The 19410-nt window shown below is 47.5% G+C and overlaps 1 protein-coding gene across 2 annotated transcripts in view; it reads left to right on the top strand.

The window, feature by feature from the left end:
- Window positions 1-17147, top strand: part of TSPAN9 (tetraspanin 9) — a 126608-nt gene extending 109461 nt beyond the window's left edge. For both annotated transcript variants that reach the window (XM_032221547.1, XM_032221546.1), the window contains 6 exons: window positions 2084-2275; window positions 6108-6182; window positions 9619-9720; window positions 11140-11277; window positions 15654-15737; window positions 16576-17147. In XM_032221547.1, the coding sequence (XP_032077438.1) occupies window positions 2084-2275; window positions 6108-6182; window positions 9619-9720; window positions 11140-11277; window positions 15654-15737; window positions 16576-16647 (663 nt within the window). In that variant the 3' untranslated portion in view covers window positions 16648-17147. The remainder of the gene's footprint in view (window positions 1-2083; window positions 2276-6107; window positions 6183-9618; window positions 9721-11139; window positions 11278-15653; window positions 15738-16575) is intronic.
- Window positions 17148-19410: the final 2263 nt, after the last annotated feature.

Below are 19410 nucleotides of genomic sequence, written 5' to 3'. Positions count from 1 at the left end.
GGAAGCTTTTAGAGAGCTCCTGGGGGCTGGGGAGGGCAGAAATGAGCAAAAAACTGCCCTTTTTTGCTCAATTTTACCCCCTCCCTAGCCCCCAGGAGCAAACTTCCTAAAGGCTATTCATGCCTTTTGGGTGCGGGGGAAACAGGCCCGTTTTTGCAAAAAAGAGCCATTTTGGGGAGGTTTGCAGAGTACAAAAACTTTTTTTTTTAATTTGCTTCTTCAAAACCTTAGTGCGTCTTATACTCCGGTGCGCCTTATACTCCGAAAAATATGGTAGTTGAATTAAAAATTCTGTTTTCTTCTGAAACTTTTCTTTTCTTGGATTTATCCTTGGTTGGCCTACCGGGGGGCTCAAAAAGCTCAATAAATCGCGTGCAAGCGGGTGTCACACATTGGTGGTTGTGACACATAGTTTGAGCAACAGGGAGATGCAACAGAGGGATGAAAGAGCCACATGCGGCTCCAGAGCCACAGTTTGCTGAACCCTGAACTAGACATACCCAGTTCCTGCAATCGTTCTTCCTATGTTTTAGCATCCAGCCCCCTAATTATCATTGCTGCTCTTCTCTGCACTCTTTCCAGAGTATTTTTTTTAACCTCACAATGCTTAAAACTGGATGCCGTATTCCAAGGGTGGCTTTACCAAGGCATAATGAAGCGGTACTAACACTTCCTATGATCTTGATTCTATCCCTCTGTTAATTGCAGTTTAGGATTGCCTTGGGGTGTTGTTGTTTTTTATGGCTGCAGCACAGGGCTGGCTGATATTTAATTGACCGCCTACTAAGACTGCAAGATCTCCCTATAACAGTTAATGGCTGTTGAGCCAGATTTCACCTACTCTGCATTTGTCCATTTGGGTTTTCTTGCCTAAGTGCAAAACTCTGATGTAGGTAAGATACGATGGTCACTTAGACATTGAATGCTCAAGCGGGAGAGCCTGTACCAGGGGTGTCAAACTCAAAGCCCGCGGGCCGAATCCGGACCACCACGTGCTTGGATCTAGCCCGTGGTTAGAGGTGGTATTCCGCTGGCTCAGACCAGTTCGCCCGAACCGGTAGCAGAAATTGCAGGTGGCCCCGCCCACCTTCTCCGACTCTATGGCATCCCATTTACACCCTTTTAAAAAGCCAAAGCGCATGCGCGGAAGCCATGCTCACATTTGTGAAGCGGTAGGGAAGTTAAGTGAATGACACGCCTGCCCGCGAGGCTGTCCTGGAAAATGTAAGGTGCCTCCCCATGTCGCTTCAGCCCAGTCTACACAATGCGAAGAGGAAACATCGGGTCAGCAGTTTGGGGAGTGGTGTCAAGCTGGCCATGTCCACCCAACTAGCAATGCCCTCCCAGTTGGCCATGCCCAGTGAGTGATGTCAAGCTGGCCAGGGCCACCCAGTTGGCCACACAATGCGAAGAGGAAACATCGGGTCAGCAGTTTGGGGAGTGGTGTCAAGCTGGCCATGTCCACCCAACTAGCAATGCCCTCCCAGTTGGCCATGCCCAGTAAGTGATTTCAAGCTGGCCACGCCCAGCCAGCAGGCCATGCCGACTCAGTCGGCCACACCCAGTGAGTGTGGCCATGCCCAATGAGTGATGTCAAGCTGGCCAGGGCCACCCAGTCGACCACGCCCAGTGTGTGATGTCAAGCTGGCCATGCCCACCCAGTTGGCCACACCCAGTGAGTGATATCAAGCTTCCCACACCCACCCAATTGGTCATGCCCGCCCAGCTCCCAGAGGTCAACCACAGCCCTGATGCTGCCCTCAATGAAATTGAGTTTGACACCCCTGCCTTCTACCGTTCCGGACAAGTGGATGCCCAGTCTCTTTTTATAAACCTCCAGTGTTGAAGCACCCACAACATCTGGAGGCAAGCCATTCACTGGTTAATTGTTCTCGCTGTTAGGAAATTGTCAGCAGGCCCACCACGGTAAGGGACACAAGTGGCACCTCCCTCCTCTCACCAGTCCAAGTGCCAGTCTTCTATCCCCAATCTGTGTGCGGCAAAGGGCAAAGGCAGAAGGTTTTTTTTCCCCCTTCTTCATCTCTCCTCTTTTTTATTTGTCTCTTTCTTTTTTTCCATTCAGCTGTGCGGCTGTGGGCTCCTGGGCGTGGGAATATGGCTCTCGGTATCCCAAGGAAACTTCGCCACGTTTTCTCCCACGTTCCCGTCGCTGTCGGCTGCCAACCTGGTCATTGCCATCGGGACCATTGTCATGGTGACAGCTTTTCTAGGCTGTTTGGGTGCCATCAAAGAAAACAAGTGCCTACTTTTAAGTGTAAGTTGGATTCTGTTTCGTGCCAGGGACTTGAGAAATTGCCTTTTTTCCCCGCTGCCAAAGCCTCCACTACTGTACCAATAACCCTCGACTTGCAACAGTTTCTTTAGGGAGCGTTTGAAGGTACAACGGCACTGAAAAGTGACCGTTTTTCACAATTACGACCGTTGCAGCATCCCCGGGGTCACCTGATCAAAATGCAGATGTTAAGACAACTGGCTCACATTTATGACGGTCGCAATGCCCCGGGGTCACGTGATCCCCTTTTATGACCTTCCGACAAGCAACGGCTCGAAAACGGTCGTGAGTCTTTCCCCCCCCCCCCCCGGTGCTGTTGTAACTTCGAATGGTCGCTAAGTGAACTGTTGTAAGTCAAGGACTACCTGTATCAGTTCTGGCAAGGTAGAGCTTGATGTAAACTGGGGCATCCTCATGATTGCCAGGAGGCTGGCCAACTCGCTGCCACCTTCTTGACCATCTGTGGTTATTGAACTGCCTTCAAAGACTGCGCTGGTTGGATACATATCAGCAATCCAACTGATCGAGACATCTATGAGATTCTCCGTCATCCAAGTCATGGTTGTCCCAAAGGTGCTTTTTCAGGAGGCAACTGGACTTTCTCCTTTTTCTTTTGAAGAGGTTTCGCTTCTCACCCAAGAAGCTTCTTCAGTTCTGATGGACAGTGGGGAAAAGAAGGATTGATACTCCTTGCAGACAGCTGGTCATTTGCATCCTTTTAGAGGGTCGTTGAGGCCACTTGGAGGTTTATCTCCTGGTTCTTTTAGTGGTTCTTGTAGTCTGCAATTATTTCCCTCTGGAAATCCGTTCCTTCTCCCTCACCATTCCAAGGGTCTTCATCCCAAATTGTATAGCTAAAAGGTCTGTAGAGATTCTCAGTCTTCCAGGTCATGGTTGTCCCAAAGGTGCTTTTTCAAGAGGCAACTGGACTTTCTTATTTTTTTTTCTTTGAAGATGTTTCTCTTCTCACCCAAGAAGCTTCTCCAGCTCTGACAGGACAGTGTGGAATGGAAGGATTTATATTCCTTGCAGACAGCTGGTCATTTGCATCCTTTTAGAGGGTCTTGGAAGCCACCTATGTCCTCAGGGTCACCTGAGTGGTGCTTCTTGTTCCTCTAGTCTGCAACTTTTTCCCTCTGGAAATCCATTCCTATTCCCACCCCATTTTAAGGGTCTTCATCCCAAACTGTATAGCTAAAAGTCTGTAGAAATTCTCAGTCTTCCAGGTCATGGTTGTCCCAAAGGTGCTTTTTCAAGAGGCAACTGGACTTTCTTATTTTTTTTTTCTTTGAAGACGTTTCGCTTCTCATCCAAGAAGCTTCTTCAGCTCTGACAAGATACTGAAAAAATGGAAGGAATTATACTCCTTGCAGACAGCTGGTCATTTTCATCCTTTTAGAGGGTCGTTGAGGCTGCTTGGAGTTTTATCTGTGTCCTTAAGGTCACCTGAGTGGTGCTTCTTGTTCCTGTTGTCTGCAACTTTTCCCCTCTGGAAATCTATTCCTATTCCCACACCATTCCAAGGGTTTTCATCCCAAATTGTATAGCTGAAAGTCTGTAGAGATTCTCAGTCATCATCCGGGTCATGGCTGTCCCAAAGGTGTTTTTTTTTTTCAGGAGGCACCTGGGCTTTCTGGTTTTTTTCTTTGAAGATGTTTCGCTTCTCATCCAAGAAGCTTCTTCAGTTCAACCCTAACCCAGAGCTGAAGAAGCTTCTTGGATGAGAAGCGAAACCTTTTCAAGTAATATAACCAAGGAAGTCTATGGAGATTCTCCGTCATGCTTGTCCCAAAGATGCTTTTTTCAGGAGACACCCGGACTTTCTGGTTTTCTTTTGAAGACATTTTGATTTGAAGACAGCGAAGTCCACATTTTGGAGAGAGAGAGAGGACTGCTGGTTTGAAAAGGGGGTCAAAGAGGCCACAGAGGGGGAGGGATAGGACATCAGCTATATCTCCAATCTACAACACAGTCCTTTCAGCAGTTCCAAGAAGGTTCCACAACATTTGCACCACTCAGGTGACCTTAAGGACACAGATAGACCTCCAAGTGGCCTCAAGGACTCTCTAAAAGGATGCAAATGACCAGCAAGGAGTATAAATCCTTCCATTCCCCCACCATCCAGTCAGAACTGAAGAAGCTTCTTGGCGTGGCACGACAAAACCGCGGTCCACTAAAGCGCGCCCGATTAAAGTGCGTACCTGACGTCATCAGCAGCGCGACAAATACGACAGCGGAGAAAAAAGGGCGCTTTAAAAAGCGCTTTTAAAGCAAGCCGATTCACGTAAAGGTAAGGGTTAGGTTTAGGGTTAGGGTTAGGGTTAGGGTTAGGGTTAGGGTTAGGTTAAGGGTTAGGGTTAGGTTTAGGGTTACGTTAAGCGTTAGGGTTAGGTTTAGGGTTAGGTTAAGGGTTAGCGTTAGGTTTAGCGTTAGGTTAAGGGTTAGGTTTAGGGTTAGTTTTAGGGTTAGGTTAAGGGTTAGGTTTAGGGTTAGGTTTGGGGGGGTTAGGGTAAGGTTTTCGTGTTAATTTTAACTTTACTGCTCACAGCGTGATGTTTTCGTCGCGCTGTGATGACGTCAGGTACGTGCTTTCGTCGAGCGCGCTTTAGTCTACCGCGGTTTTGTGGTGGAACTGCTTCTTGGATGAGAAGCGAAACGTCTTCAAATGAAAAAAACAAGAAAGTCCAGTTGCCTTCTGAAAAAAAGCAACTTTGGGACAATCATGACCTGTATTGACTGAGAATCTCTACAGACCTTTAGCGATACAATTTGGGATGAAGACCCTTGGAATGGTGTGGGAGGAGGAACGGATTTCCAGAGGAAAATAATTGCAGGTTACAGGAACCATTTGCACCACTCAGGTGACTCTTGAGGACACTGATAAACCTCCAAGTGGCCTCAACGACACTCTAAAAGTCTAAAAGGATGCAAATGACTAGCTATCTGCAAGGAATGTAAATCCTTCCCTTCCCCACCATCCAGACAGAGATGAAGAAGCTTCTTTGGATGAGAAGCGTAACGTCTTCAAAAGAAAAACCAAACTCCAGTTGCCTCCTGAAAAAAGCAACTTTGGGACAACCATGACCTGGATTGACTGAGAATCTCTACAGACCTTTTAGCTATACAATTTGGGATGAAGACCCTTGGATTGGTGTGGGAGGAGGAACAGATTTCCAGAGGAAAATAATTGCAGGTTACAGGAACCATTTGCACCACTCAGGTGACCCTGAGGACAGAGATAAACCTCCAAGTGGCCTCAAGGACTCACTAGAAGGATGCAAATGACCAGCTGTCTGCAAGGAGTATCAATCCTTCCCTTCCCCACCATCCCGTCAGAGCTGAAGAAGCACTTTTGGGGGTCAACCGATCCAGAGTCGATTTGCCATCACCGAAGCTTTCGGTCCCAGGTGGAATCAGAACCGTTTGGGTCAGTTGACAGTGCTTCTTTCCCCCAGCTCATCCCCTCCAGCTGTGATTTAAAACAGGGGCCGTTAGCCCAAGAACAGACACATACACACAAACTGTTTCCAGTCCAGCTGCCCTGGAGGGAATTGCGACCCCATTCAGGGACCGCTGGACCGATCTCGCAGGCCACGTGATGATGGGGACCCAGCTGTCTGCGGGTGGGTGGGTGGGTGGGTGGAATTTAATCAGAGCTCATTTCCCTTGTTGTTTTGATTATCCCAAAGTAGGTTAATGTAACTCTGCATCTCGTGTTTTCCTCCCCAGCGATATCATTGACGCGGGATTCTCTCCGCGTTTTCTGTGATCTGATTCTGACCCTCCACCCTCTTCCTGTTGTCCTTTCTTTCAGTTTTTTGTCGTTTTGCTGATCATTCTCCTGGCTGAACTGATATTACTCATTTTGTTCTTCGTTTACATGGACAAGGTAAGTATTTATATAGTCACTCACAGACAGACAGACAGACAGACAGACAGACCCACCACTAAGCTGGTTAGCTCATCTTCAGAAGCAAAAGCTTCTTTTCTTTCGTCTTAATTCCTTGTGGGGGGGTGGAATATATGTATACATTCATGCATATTTCCTCAAAAGATAATGAGCATGGCAGCAAGGCTGTGACCGAAGCATTCTTGTACATTCAGTTGAATCAAGAAAGACACAGGATGTAGGTCAACCGAGAATGAAATTAACAGTTTATTTATGGTGCTATACAGTACATGGCCCGTCAGCGAAACAGCTGTTGGTCATTGCCAAACCGTAATTCCTGGGGTAAAATTATGTCACGATAGAAGGAAAAAAGGCTGCCGAAACATTAATTTGCACACCGGTTCCTAACTGAGAACCAGCTAAGCGCATTTACCGCTTAATCAACTCACTCCCCCCACCCACACAAAAAAAGGAAAAAGAATTGTTTATGGCATAAAAAGGTGGAGAGAGGGGGAAAAAATAGCTTGAAAATACATCTTGGTTTGGGACTATGCTTTAAAAAAAATACGCAGGGGCTCAGGGGCTAAGACCCTGAGCTTGTCAGTCAGAAAGGTCGGCAGTTCGAATCCCTAATGGAGTGAGTTCCCATTACTTGTCCCAGCTTCTGCCAGCTGAGCGGTTTGAAAGCATGTAAAAAATGCAAGTAGAAAAATAGGAACCACCTTTGGTGGGAAGGGAACAGCGTTCCATGCGCCTTCGGCATTTAGCCATGCCGGCCACATGACCACGGAGACGTCTTAGGACAGCGCTGGCTCTTCGGCTTTGAAACAGAGATGAGCACCGCCCCCTAGAGTTGGGAACAACTAGCACGTATGTGCGAGGGGAACCTTTACCTTACCATTGTCTTAAACGTTAATATTAGTGTATTGTTAATATCCGTCATTATTAATGCGAATGCCAATATAATAATTAAATATCAGTACAATTAGTGTTATCTGGGCTCTTTTCCAATCAGGTTTGAGGTGGTGGGCAATGACATTTGATTGACATACTGTATTTTTTGGAGTATAAGACGCACCGGAGTATAAGATGCACCGGAGTATAAGACGCACCAAGGTTTTGAAGAGGCAAATTAAAAAAAAGTTTTTACACTCTGCAGACTTCCCAAAAACGGCCCTTTTTTTTTCAAAAAAAAAAAAAGGCATGAATACCTTTTTTCATACAGCCTGTTTTTCCCTCATTTCTGCCCTCCCCAGCCCCCAGGAGCACTCTAGAAGCCTCCTAAAGGCTCTGCATGGCCATTTTTGCAAAGGGTTTCGGGAGGCAAAAAATGCTGCATTCAGTGCATAAGGCACACCCAGATTTTCAGCCTCTTTTTTGAGGGAAAAGGGTGCGTCTTATACTCCTAAAAATATGGTACATTGCATTTATTGGTGACCTGGAGGAGGGGGGGAAGAGCTCAGATATGCGACCTCTTCTGGCTGTCCTTGATCTCTCCCCATCAATGGGGGATCTTTCTAGATCGACTAAGGGAACCGTGTGTGTGTTTGTGTGTGTGTGTGTTTGTGCAGTGTTGCAGTGGCTCTTCTCTCTTTTCCAAGCCCGAAGCGGGGAGAGGTCTAATGAAGACCCCTGATTTGTGGGGTCCTTGAAGGTTCAGTCCTCTCAAATCCACCCCTACGTGAGGCCTCTGGGGAGGTCATCCATCAGCATGAGATCAGGTATCGTCTGTAGGCTGCCTGGTACTCAGACCCATCAATCAAACTCTGGCTGCTTTGAGGGATGCAGCCAAGGATTTCCCTCCGTCCTTGGATGGGGGAAGGGGGGAATGGAGGAGCAGAATGAAGAGGAGCGGGGCAGGGTGGCTGCCTGTCCACAGAATTCAGGGACCTTCCCTTCCTAGTTCTGAGTGAGCTTTGCTTCCCCAGACCAAACGGCTCTACAATTTGGTGTGTGTGTGTTTGTGTGTGTTCCTGCACCCTTAAAGGTAAAGGTTCCCCTTGCACATATGTGCTAGTCGTTCCCTACTCTAGGTGGCGGTGCTCATCTCCGTTTCAAAGCCGAAGAGCCAGCATTGTCCAAATACGTCTCCATGATTGGCATGACTCAATGCCGAAGGCGCACGGAACGCCGTTCCCTTCCCACCAAAGGTGGTTCCTATTTTTCTACTTGCATTTTTTTTATGGGCTTTCGAACTGCTAGGTTGGCAGAAGCTGGGACAAGTAACGGGAGCTCACTCTGTAACGCGGCGCTAGGGATTCGAACCGCCGACCTGCTGACCTTTCTGATCAACAAGCTCAGCGTCTTAGCCACTGAGCCACCGCTCCCCCTTAGTTACTTTCAAAAGAGCGTGTAGCAAGCGCAGCTAGGAAAGCCTTTTGCACAGATCCATCTTGTGTTAAAATGCAGTCCTTCCCAGATTAGGAGTAAGTATAATCTTTATTGTCGTTGTACTTAAATACAACGAAATTGCAATAGCATTTAAACCTATATGCCGCTTCACATCCCTCTCTAAGCAGTTTATACTATCAGCCTAATGCCCCCAACAATCTGGTTCCTCATTTTACCAAACTCAGAAGGACGGAAGATTGAAACAACCTCGAACTGGTCAAGATCGAACTCCTGGCAGTGGGCAGAGTCAGCCTGCAATGCTGCATTCCACCACCACAGATAGAGGATCGATAGATAGCAATAGCACTTAGACTTATAGACCGCTTCGCGGTGCTTTTACAGCCCTCTCTAAGCTGTTTACAGAGTCAGCCTATCACCCCCCCCTACCCCAAACCATCTGGGTCCTCATTTTACCGACCTCAGAAAGACAGAAGACTGAGTTAACCTTGAGCCGGTGAGACTCGAACTGCCAAAGCTGCTGGCAGTTGGCAGTCTGCAGAATTAGCCTGCAGTGTTGCATTCTAACCACTGCGCCGCCACTGCCCTTCTTATGGTCACTCCTGCCTTTGTTTCGTCTTCTGTGAGCTACCGCAGTGCACCTTCCGTGCGGTTGCAATGCACGTTTCGAAATGTGCACTCATTCGCATGCTGTTGCGGCTTCCATTTTGACTTTTTTGACCATACCCCACAGATACTCCTGCTGCATTGAGAAATTTGTTTCCAGGGCAACTTTGGAAACCCGGAGTCTCCACCCATTAAGGATGACTTTGCAAAAGAGATTCTGTTCCATTTAGTCCATTCTGTGACAGTTTCCCAGCCACTCTCACAATCCCTTCATTCTTCCCCATCCAGCAGCAGCCTTTTACGTGCCTGCTGGAAGGGGAAGGAAGGAAGGAAGGAAGGAAGGAAGGGCCATCAGAAGTTTGAAGGTCACTGAACAAGGCAGTCACACCGTGTCCAACCAAACAGCCAAATGAAAAATTATACCTGCAGAGTGTTAACAATTAGAACTCTTTAAAAAAAACACATTCTTTTTATGAAATAGGTGAGTGAAAGTGCAAAGCAGGACCTGAAGGAGGGCCTCAAGCTGTATAACACGGAAAATAATGTTGGGCTGAAGAATGCGTGGAATATCATTCAAGCAGAGGTAAAATATATAATATTTTTAGTCTTTGCAAATCAAACTCTTGAGTCAAAAAGTAGACCACCGCTGCAGGAAAGGCAAGAAGTCTCTGCTGTTCTGGTGCTGCCATCTAGTGGCTTTTGGTAGCATTAGCAATCTGCAATTTCTTTCCTTTTGAACTTAATACACACGCTCATCTACGTACAGTTTGTGTTGCTTATAACCTTCTGTAATCCTGACTGCTCTTTAGAAGTTCAGATCCTGAATATGAAACTCGAATGCTTTGGCCACCTAAGGAGAAGGAAGGACTCCTTGGAGAAGAGCCTAAGGCTGGGAAAGATTGAGGGCAAAAGAAGAAGGGGACGACAGAGAATGAGGGTGGCTGGATGGAGTCACCGAAGCAGTCGGCGTGACCTTAAATGGACTCCGGGGGATAGTAGAGGACAGGAAGGCCTGGAGGAACATTGTCCATGGGGTCGCGATGGGTCGGACACGACTTCACAACTAAGAACAACATTTTCATTACTAAAAACTATGCTTTCCGTGACTCCAATTTGCAGTAAATGGTTATTTCCATAACCACTGTTTATTGAGCTGGGGTTTACCACCATAATAAAACTCCCTTTTAACAACCCCCCTCTATTAAAACATAAACCAAATAAAACTCATTGCAAATTGTTATATAAATCCAGCCAATGTTAAAAGCTAATAAGGCTTCTCTAGCTATATAGTACTAAAATGCTCATTCTCGCGATCTGCGCAAAACGGTTATTTGTCGGGCAATAATGTTGGAAACAAGCTAGAATGTATCCAAAATCCAGAACCCATGATTTGTGGGGAAATGAAATTTGGGGAAGTGTAGCTACTTCGGTGCAGAGGTGGGTTGCTACCGTTTCACACTAGTTCGGGCGAACCGGTTGTAGAAATTGGAACTGGGTCGCCGAAGCGGTAGGGACGACAGGCTGGCCACGCCCCCAAACTGGTTTCCCGGTCACCCATGCTATTACCATCATGTTTTTGAGTTGTTTTATAATGTTCTGCACCAGCAGCAACCCATCCCTGCTTCAATGCTACTGGCTACTATTACTGTGGTCACATGATATTTTGTGACAGTTTCCCAGCCACTCTCACAATCCCTCCCTTCTTCCCCATCCAGCAGCCGCCTTTTACATGCCTGCTGGAAAGGGAAGGAAGGAAGGAGGAAGCAAGGAAGGGCCATCACAAGTTTGAAGGTCACTGAACAAAGCAGCTATTACTCAAGGACTACCTGTAATAAGGTGTTTGATCTCTTGCTTTTGTTTTACATGTCTAACACATCCATTTCTGAAATATATTCTCATTTCTCTAGTAGTGTTGTGAACTTTTAAGTAACTTTCTGAGGAACAGAAATACTTAAAAAAAAAAAACTTCCAGCTCATTCTCCTCTTTTTCCTCCCCCAATAGATGCACTGCTGTGGGGTAACTGATTATAGAGATTGGTACCCCGTATTGGGTGATAACGTTGTCCCTGACAGATGCTGTATGGAGAATTCCCAAGATTGTGGTCGGAATTCCAACAACACGAACTTGGTGTGGAAAACGGTAACTCATCCCCCGAATGTATGCTCTCCCCTAGATCCTTCCAAACATCTAGGAATATAGATAGATAGTCCTCAGTGAACGGCCACAAACGAGACCCAGATTTCTAGTGCGAAGTAAGAGAGTGGTTAACTGAGCTTTGCCCCATTTTACGACCTTTCTTGATGGCAGTTGTTAAGCGAGTCGCTGCAGCTGTTCCGTTAGCCACGCTGATGTTGTGAAGTGAATCCGGCTTCCCCGTTGACTTTGCTGGTCCAAAGGTCGCAAAAGGGGGTCACGTGACACCCCCCCCCCCCGGGGCGCTGCGACCGTCATAAATACAGGGCAGTTGCCAAGTGTCTGGATTTTTGATCACGTGACCACAGGGATGGTCCTGGATTGACCGAGAGTCTCTACAGACCGTTAAGTGCGAAAAATGGCCCTGTGGCTTTTTTCAGCGCCGTTGTAACTTCGAACGGTGGCTAAACGAATGGCTGTAAGCCGAGAACTACCTATCATAGTCTCCATCGTGAATCCTTCAGTCCCGTAGAATTTGGTGGGAATGACCTCTATGTCGGGGGTGTCAAACTCAAGACCTGTGGACCGGATCTGGATGCTTAGATCTGGTCCACAGGCCTGGCCTGTAAATAACAAAAGGACTGGCCTGCGGTGCCTCTGCTAGCCAAAATGTGCCGGGGGGGGGGCTCTCAAATCCCCCCGTGGCCCATTTTCAGCCGGCAGAGTGTTGCAGGAGGCCATGGAGGGTGAAAACGGGCCACAGGGGGCCTCATCAGTCCCCTCAGCTCGAACCCTTTTTCAGTTGGTAGAATTCTTCAGGAGGCCATGGAGGCTGAAAACGGGCTGCAGGAGTTGAATTGAATTGAATTGAATTTTATTATTTATATGCCGCCCTTCTCCAGGAGGACTTAGGGCGGCGAACAATTCAAAAGGGGGAAAAGGGGAACATAAAACGAAATACAGACAATTAAAATAAGCAAGAGTCACACAACCATACAAGTCGAGAGGGGAGGGAACTCATCACCCCCAGGCCTGCCGGCAAAGCCAGGTTTTGACGGCTTTCCGGAAGGCCTGGAGAGAGGTGAGGGTCCGAATCCCTGCGGGGAGTTCATTCCAGAGGGCCGGAGCTGCCACAGAGAAGGCCCTCCCCCGGGTAGTAGCCAGATGGCATTGGCTAGTAGATGGAACCCGGAGGAGATTTTTTTTTTTTTTTTTTTTTTAGAGATTTTATTAGTATTTGTAGGCCGCCCTTTTCCCTGAGGGGACTCAGGGCGGCTCACATAAAATCGGGGGAGGGGAATACAGACATTAAGATAGAAACATGTAATAAAATAGTAAACAACACACATTCATCATTCGGGAGGGGTAACTATCTTTATCCCCAGGCCTGACGGGCGAGCCAGTTCTTAAGGGCTGTGCGGAAGGCCTGGACGGTGGAGAGGGTACGAATCTCCACGGGGAGCTCGTTCCAAAGGGTCGGGGCTACTACTGAGAAGGCCCTCCTCCTTGTAGTTGCCAGCCGACACTGGCTGGCCGATGGGATACGGAGGAGGCCTAATCTATGTGATCTTATTGGTCGCAGGGATGTAATTGGCAGAAGGCGGTCTCTCAAGTATCCGGATCCACTACCATGTAGGGCTTTATGGGTGACTAATAGCACCTTGAAGCGCATCCGGAGATCTACAGGTAGCCAGCGCAGCTCGCGGAGGATAGGTGTTATGCGGGTGAACCGGGGTGCACCCACAATCACTCGCGCGGCCGCGTTCTGTACTAGCTGAAGTCGCCGGATGCTCTTCAAGGGCAGCCCCATGTAGAGCACATGTAGAGGCCAACCCTGTGAGATCTAACGGGTCTATGGGAGGTAATTGGCAGCAGGCGGTCTCTCAAGTACCCAGGTCCAATACCATGAAGGGCTTTATAAGTTACGACTAGCACTTTGAAGCGTATCCGGAGACTGATCGGTAACCAGTGCAGCTCGCGGAGGATAGGTGTAACGTGGGTGTACCGAAGTGCACCCACGATTGCTCGCGCGGCTGCGTTCTGGATGAGTTGAAGTCTCCGAATACTCTTCAAGGGCTGCCCCATGTAAAGCGCATTGCAGTAGTAGGAGGCCTCATGAGTCCCCTCATGGCCCATTTTCAGCTGGCACAGTGCTGCAGGAGGCCGTGGAGGGTGAAGACGGGCCCCAGGGGGCCTCGCTAGTCCCCTCGCAGCCTATTTTCAGCTGGCAGAGTGCTGCAGGAGGCTGTGGAGGGTGAAAATGGTCCGTAGGGCGCCTCATGAGTCCCCTCATGCCCCATTTGCCGCTGGCAAGAGTTCTGCAGGAGGCTGCAGTGGCTGAAAACGGGCTGCAGAGGGCCTCATGAGTCCCCTCGTGGATCATTTTCAACCAACAGAGTACTGCAGGAGGCCATGGAGGCCAAAAATGGCCGCGAGGGGCCTCACCAGCCCCCCCAACCCTTTTTCAGTCGGCAGAGTTTTGCAGGAGGCTGTGGAGGCTGAAAACGGGCCACAGGGGGCCTTACCACCCACCCACCCACCCCCGCAGCCTGTTTTCAGCTAGCGGAGTGCTACAGGAGGCATCCATCTCGTCTCCCTCCCACTCCTCCCCCCCCCCCAGCCGGCCCACAGAGGAGAACTACAATGCTGGTCCAGCTCTCGAAGAAATCCAGTTTGACACCCACGCTGTAGGTAAATCAGGATAGGAGCGAGGCATAAATCTGCTAATAGATAATAACTGTTGTTCACTCAGCCATTTGTCCAGGGAATTGATCTGGTACTAAAAATACTCGGCTCGGGGTTGACGCTTAGATTACAGATTGCAGAAGGGAACTTGTGCAGCTCCCTTACGTTCCACCAGAGAGGATTTAAGTACTTGTGTAGTACATAAAAAAAGTAAAGTCACCTTCAAGTCAATCGGGACTCTTTCTGGAGGTTTCTCTGCGCAGGTTTCTTCAGCAGTGCTACAGACTGAGTTACCTTCTGTCTTCTGGGAAGGATTTTCACCTTCCCACCCAACCTTACAAGAGTAAAATCCTCTGGAAATATTCCTTCCAGGGATGAAATATATACCGTATTTTTTTCAGAGTATAAGACGCACCGGAGTATAAGACGCACCAAGATTTTGAAGAGGCAAATAAAAAAAATATTTTTTGCACTCTGCAGACCTCCCAAAAATGGGCCATTTTTCACAAAAATGGGCCCATTTTTTGTCAAAAAAGGGGCATGCATAGCCTTTAGGAGGCTTATAGAGTGCTTCTGGGGGCTGGGGAGGGGGCAAAAAAAGCAAAAAACAGCCTGGCTTTTTGCTCATTTCTGCCCTTCCCAGCCCCCAGAGCACCCTGGAAGCCGCCTAAAAGCTATGCACTGCCATTTTTGCAAAGGGGGCGGGGTTTTGGGGAGACAAAAAATGCTGTATTCAATGTATAAAATGCATCCAGGTTTTCACCCTCTTTTTTGTGGGAAAAAGGTGTGTCTTATATTCTGAAAAATATGGTAGTTATAGATTCACACAAAACACATTTAGATAGATTTTGTGTGTGTGTGTGTGTGTGCATGCCACAGACACGTTCTGAATGAAAATAACCTTGCCTTCAGGCATGTTTTGCAGTCAGTTGCCAAGCATGTAAAATCATGTAATTATAAACAAACAAAAACACTGTTTAACTAAAGTGGTGAGCAATTGGTATGTGCACAAAAGAGCAAAATTCCACCTCCTTGTCGAGTCCTTGTCAAATTTCATTTGAAGTTTTCAATTCCTGCCAACGGCTCTTGCTTACAAGGAGTTTCCAAAATGGAGAAGACAATAGTTAGTTTAGTTTAGTTTAGTTTTATTGGTCTTGTATGCCGCCCACTCTTGAAGGACTCCGGGCGGCTTACAATAAACAAAGGAAGGGGATAAATAGGCAAATAGACAAACAACAATTTAAAATACACAACATTCATAGTTCCCGTGGGGCTGGCTATTTCAACAGCCCCCCAGCCTGCCTGAACAGCCAGATCTTTGTGGCTTTGCGGAAGGCCGGGAGAATAGTAAGGGTCCGGATCTCCACGGGGAGCTCATTCCAAAGGGCTGGAGCTGCAACAGAGAAGGCCCTCCCCCGGGGAATCGCCAGCTGGCAGATGGAATCCGGAGGAGGCCTAGTCTGTGCGATCTGATCGGTCTATGGGAGGTAATTGGCAGGAGGCGGTCTCTTAGGTACCCAGGTCTGATGCCATGTAGGGCTTTATAAGTAACGACTAGCACCTTGAAGCGAGTCCGGAGACTAATGGGTAGGAGAAGTCAACCCTTCCTCCCTCCCCAAACCCCCACCCCGGCCGCTCTCTCCTGCTCAGAATGCTGTTGCTATCAAACAATGTTTAAAAAAATGTTTCTTCTCCAGGGGTGCTACGAGAAGGTCATGACGTGGTTTGAAGATAACAAGCATATCCCGGGGGCCATTGGGATGTGTCTCCTCATAATACAGGTATGGGCTAACTCAGGGATCAGCAAACTGTGGCTCTGGAGCCGCATGTGGCTCTTCTATCCCTCTGCTGCGGCTCCCTGTCACCAGTCAGCTCCACAATTGATAGGGCTTTCGGTTAGGACAGGTAGAGGAAAAAGGACGCCATGCTAGAAGGCGACTCTATGGTGGGGGAACTGGACTTCCTGTCGGCAGATGAAAAAAGACACCGTGCAAGGAGGAGACTATGGTGGGGGAACCGGACTTCCGGTCATCTCCAGAATTGAGCGGGGGGATTCCTGTTAGGACCAGTTTGAAACAGTTTTAATAGTTATGATATATATGCGTCTAGCGGTGATGATGCTCACCTCCCACTCGGAAGGTAGAGAGTTCAATCCTAGGTCGTGACAGACGTTTCCCTCTCTCAGGCAACATTTGTTGTGAAATCTGCATAGGTGTCAGGAAGGGCATCCGGCCAGTAAATGCTCGGCTCCATTCAGGTGCCCCGACTCTACCCTGAATTCAGGGGATTACGGGGTCTTAAAAAAGAAAATAAATTCAAAGTCATGGCGAAATAGCAGGAATTAAGATCTTACTGCAATAAGGTCCGTCAGAGGTGGGTTTCTGCTGGATCGGGCAAACGGGTAGCGGCGGCAGAACGCTCCGCCCACCTGCCCGGACGCTTCTGCTCATGCGCAGAAGTGTTGCGCCCACACGAGCGAACCAGTAGTAAGATAAATCCACCACTGGGGCCTGTCCTTGGTGACTCTGGTAGAGATCGTGCGTGTGTGAGCCTCCGTAAAAATGCCGTTTGTATCCCACAATTAATTCCAACATCCTTTTTTTCTCGCTTGTCTTCCAGATTCTTGGCATGGCCTTTTCCATGACTCTCTTCCAGCAGATTCACAGGACCGGTAAAAAATACGATGCCTAAAATACTTCTTTTTTAAAAACTTCATCAGCCCTTAACTGTTCCCATTACAACAGAACAACAACTGCAAAAAACGTATATATATATATACATATGTATATGTATGTATAGATATATATATATATATATATACATGAATCACTTTGACTTTGGGGCTGCCTACCCCGCTAAGTTCATTTTTTTCCAAGACGGATTAAACTGAACGCAAGTACTTACAAGGACCTTTTTGTATCTTCTCGGTCATTGTTTTGCCAAAGAAGAGGAGAACTTTCCTGAACTCAAATCAGTTTTTCTACTCCTCCTCAAAACTCCTCGTTTCTAACCTTATAGGCGGAATAACATTCTAGTGCTGGTCGGCATTACATCACTGAGGTAGCCGACCGATGTGTCTATTAACTTTTTAAAATAATCTTTTTTTTTTTAAATGGCTCGTACCCAATCCGGGTCCTGGGACTTGAACAAAGCCATTCGGATAATACCCCGGTGAATTGGATCTGCTTGGACAAGAGTGGGTTTTTTTGGGGGGTGGGGTGGGGTGAAGGGATCGGGGGGTACTTTATCTTACAGAATATTAACTATTTTTCCTTTGTTCCCCCTTTTTTCCCCTCGTGTCCCCTGCTCTCCCCCAGAATTCAGTGGTGCAGCCTTTGAAAGAAAGAAAAAAAAATACTTTTTTCAAATACTTTTTTTAAAAAAACAGTTTAAAATATTTTTAACTGTTTTTAAATTTAAAACAGCTTTAAATTTAAAACCAGGAGGGGAAAAAAAGTGGCTGTATCTGTTATGATAAGTTCAAAAGAGATTCGGCCGTCGGTGAGTCTCGCTAAAGCTTGATTCAGACTTCAAATACTTTTTTAAAAAAACAGTTTAAAAATATTTTTTAACTGTTTTTAAATTTAAAACAGCTTTAAATTTAAAACCAGGAGGGGGAAAAAGTGGCTGTTTCTATTGTGATAAGTTCAAAAGAGACTCGGCAGTTGGTGAGTCTCGCTAAAGTTTGATTCAGACTTCAACTACTACGCGTAGGCGGCGATGGGTCTCCATGCTGCGAAGGGGTGGATGGATAAACGGAGGTTGCAAATGGTTGCAGGCGGGCCAGTGCGCACACTTCCCAAATCCCAACTACCGGTTGCGTGGAGACATGCGCCCTGCCTGCCAATTGGTTGATCCGACTTCCTGTTGGGAGGCGGGCCGATGGCAAAGCGCCTTCTCTGTGCTTTGTTGTTTGAGCGCTCCCTAGCCAGACCGTTAACCTTTGCCAAAGTAATAAATGCAGACATTCCCCAATGAGCCATGGTGGCGCAGTGGTTAGAGTGCCGTACCGCAGGGCTGCTTCTGTTGCCTGCAATTTGGCAGTTCAAATCTCACCAGGCTCAAGGTTGACTCAGCCGTCCGTCCTTCCAAGGTCGTAAAAATGGGGACCCAGATTGTTTGGGGGGGTGGGCAATATGTTGACTCTATAAATCGCTTAGACAGGGCTGTGAAGCGGTATATAAACAGTATTGCTGTGTGCAGTGACGCTGAAGTCTAAACCAAGCTTAAGATGCAATCATGCAGTGGGAATTCTGGGACCAGGGCAGATTTTCAGATACATACCTCATATTTTTCAGTTGGGAGATCTTTCCTATGAGACAGGGGTGGGGAACTATGGCCGTGGCGGTGCAAGGATTAGAACGCAGCATTGTAGGCTGACTCTGCTCACCGCCAGCAATTCGATCCTGACTGGCTCAAGGTTGACTCAGCCTTCCATTCTTCCAAGGTCGGTAAAATAAGGACCCGAATTGTTGGCAATAGGCTGACTCTGTAAAACTGATTAGAGAGGGCTGTAAAGTACTATGAAGTGGTATATAAGTCTAAATACTATTGCTATTTCTTCCTTCCTTCCTTCCTTCCTTCCTTCCTTCCTTCCTTCCTTCCTTCCTTCCTTCCTCCCTTCCTTCCTCTCTGCTTCCCTTTCTCATTCTCCTTCCTGGTGACACAGTGATTAGAATGCAGTATTGTAGGCTGACTTGGCTCACTCCCAGCAGTTCGATCCTGACTGGCTCAAGTTTGACTCAGCCTTCCATCCTTCCGAGATCAGTAAAACGAGGACCCGGATTGTTGGGGGCCAAGAGGCCGACTCTGTAAACCATTTTGAGAGGGCTGTGAAGTACTATGAAGCGGTATCTAGGCCCAAGTGCTATTTTCTACGGTCCTTTCATGACCTGGGGACTTCACCTCCCAGAATTCTTGAGCCCGCTTGGCTGGCTGAGGAATTCTGGGAGTTGAAGTTCACAAGTCATAAAAGGACCCTAGCAAATAGCACTTGGGCTTATATATCACAAGGGCCGTCGTTCCCCAACTCTGGCATAAGACATAAAGCAATTGTTTCTCTGGGAGCATCTTATTCTGAAAAAAAAAAAGTTAAAATGACTGCTGCTACTGCTTCTTGATGGCAAATTGACACATGAGATTCGGTCGATATCCCCGCCTCGGTTCTTATTTCTGGTAGTCTTAAAATAGGGTAGGGATGACATACTTTTGATAATTAGGTTTCGCTCTCTGCTCTTTTAAAAAATATGCCCTGTTTCCCTGAAAATAAGGACCTCCCTGGATAATAAGCCCAATCGGGCTTTTGAGTGCATGCACTAAAATAAGCACTCCTCGGAAAATATTGCAACACAGCAGCAGCCATGAGGTGATCACGCTCGCCGCCTCCTGCACCTCAAAAATAATAAGACGATTAGACTATTCCGGTGGGTCAAAAGAATATAAGATCCTGTCTTA

This window comes from Thamnophis elegans, chromosome 7 (genome assembly GCF_009769535.1).
Source record: "Thamnophis elegans isolate rThaEle1 chromosome 7, rThaEle1.pri, whole genome shotgun sequence".
Lineage (NCBI taxonomy): Eukaryota > Metazoa > Chordata > Lepidosauria > Squamata > Colubridae > Thamnophis > Thamnophis elegans.
Note: the sequence above shows the minus strand (reverse complement) of the source record. Positions and strands in the feature narration are given on the sequence as shown.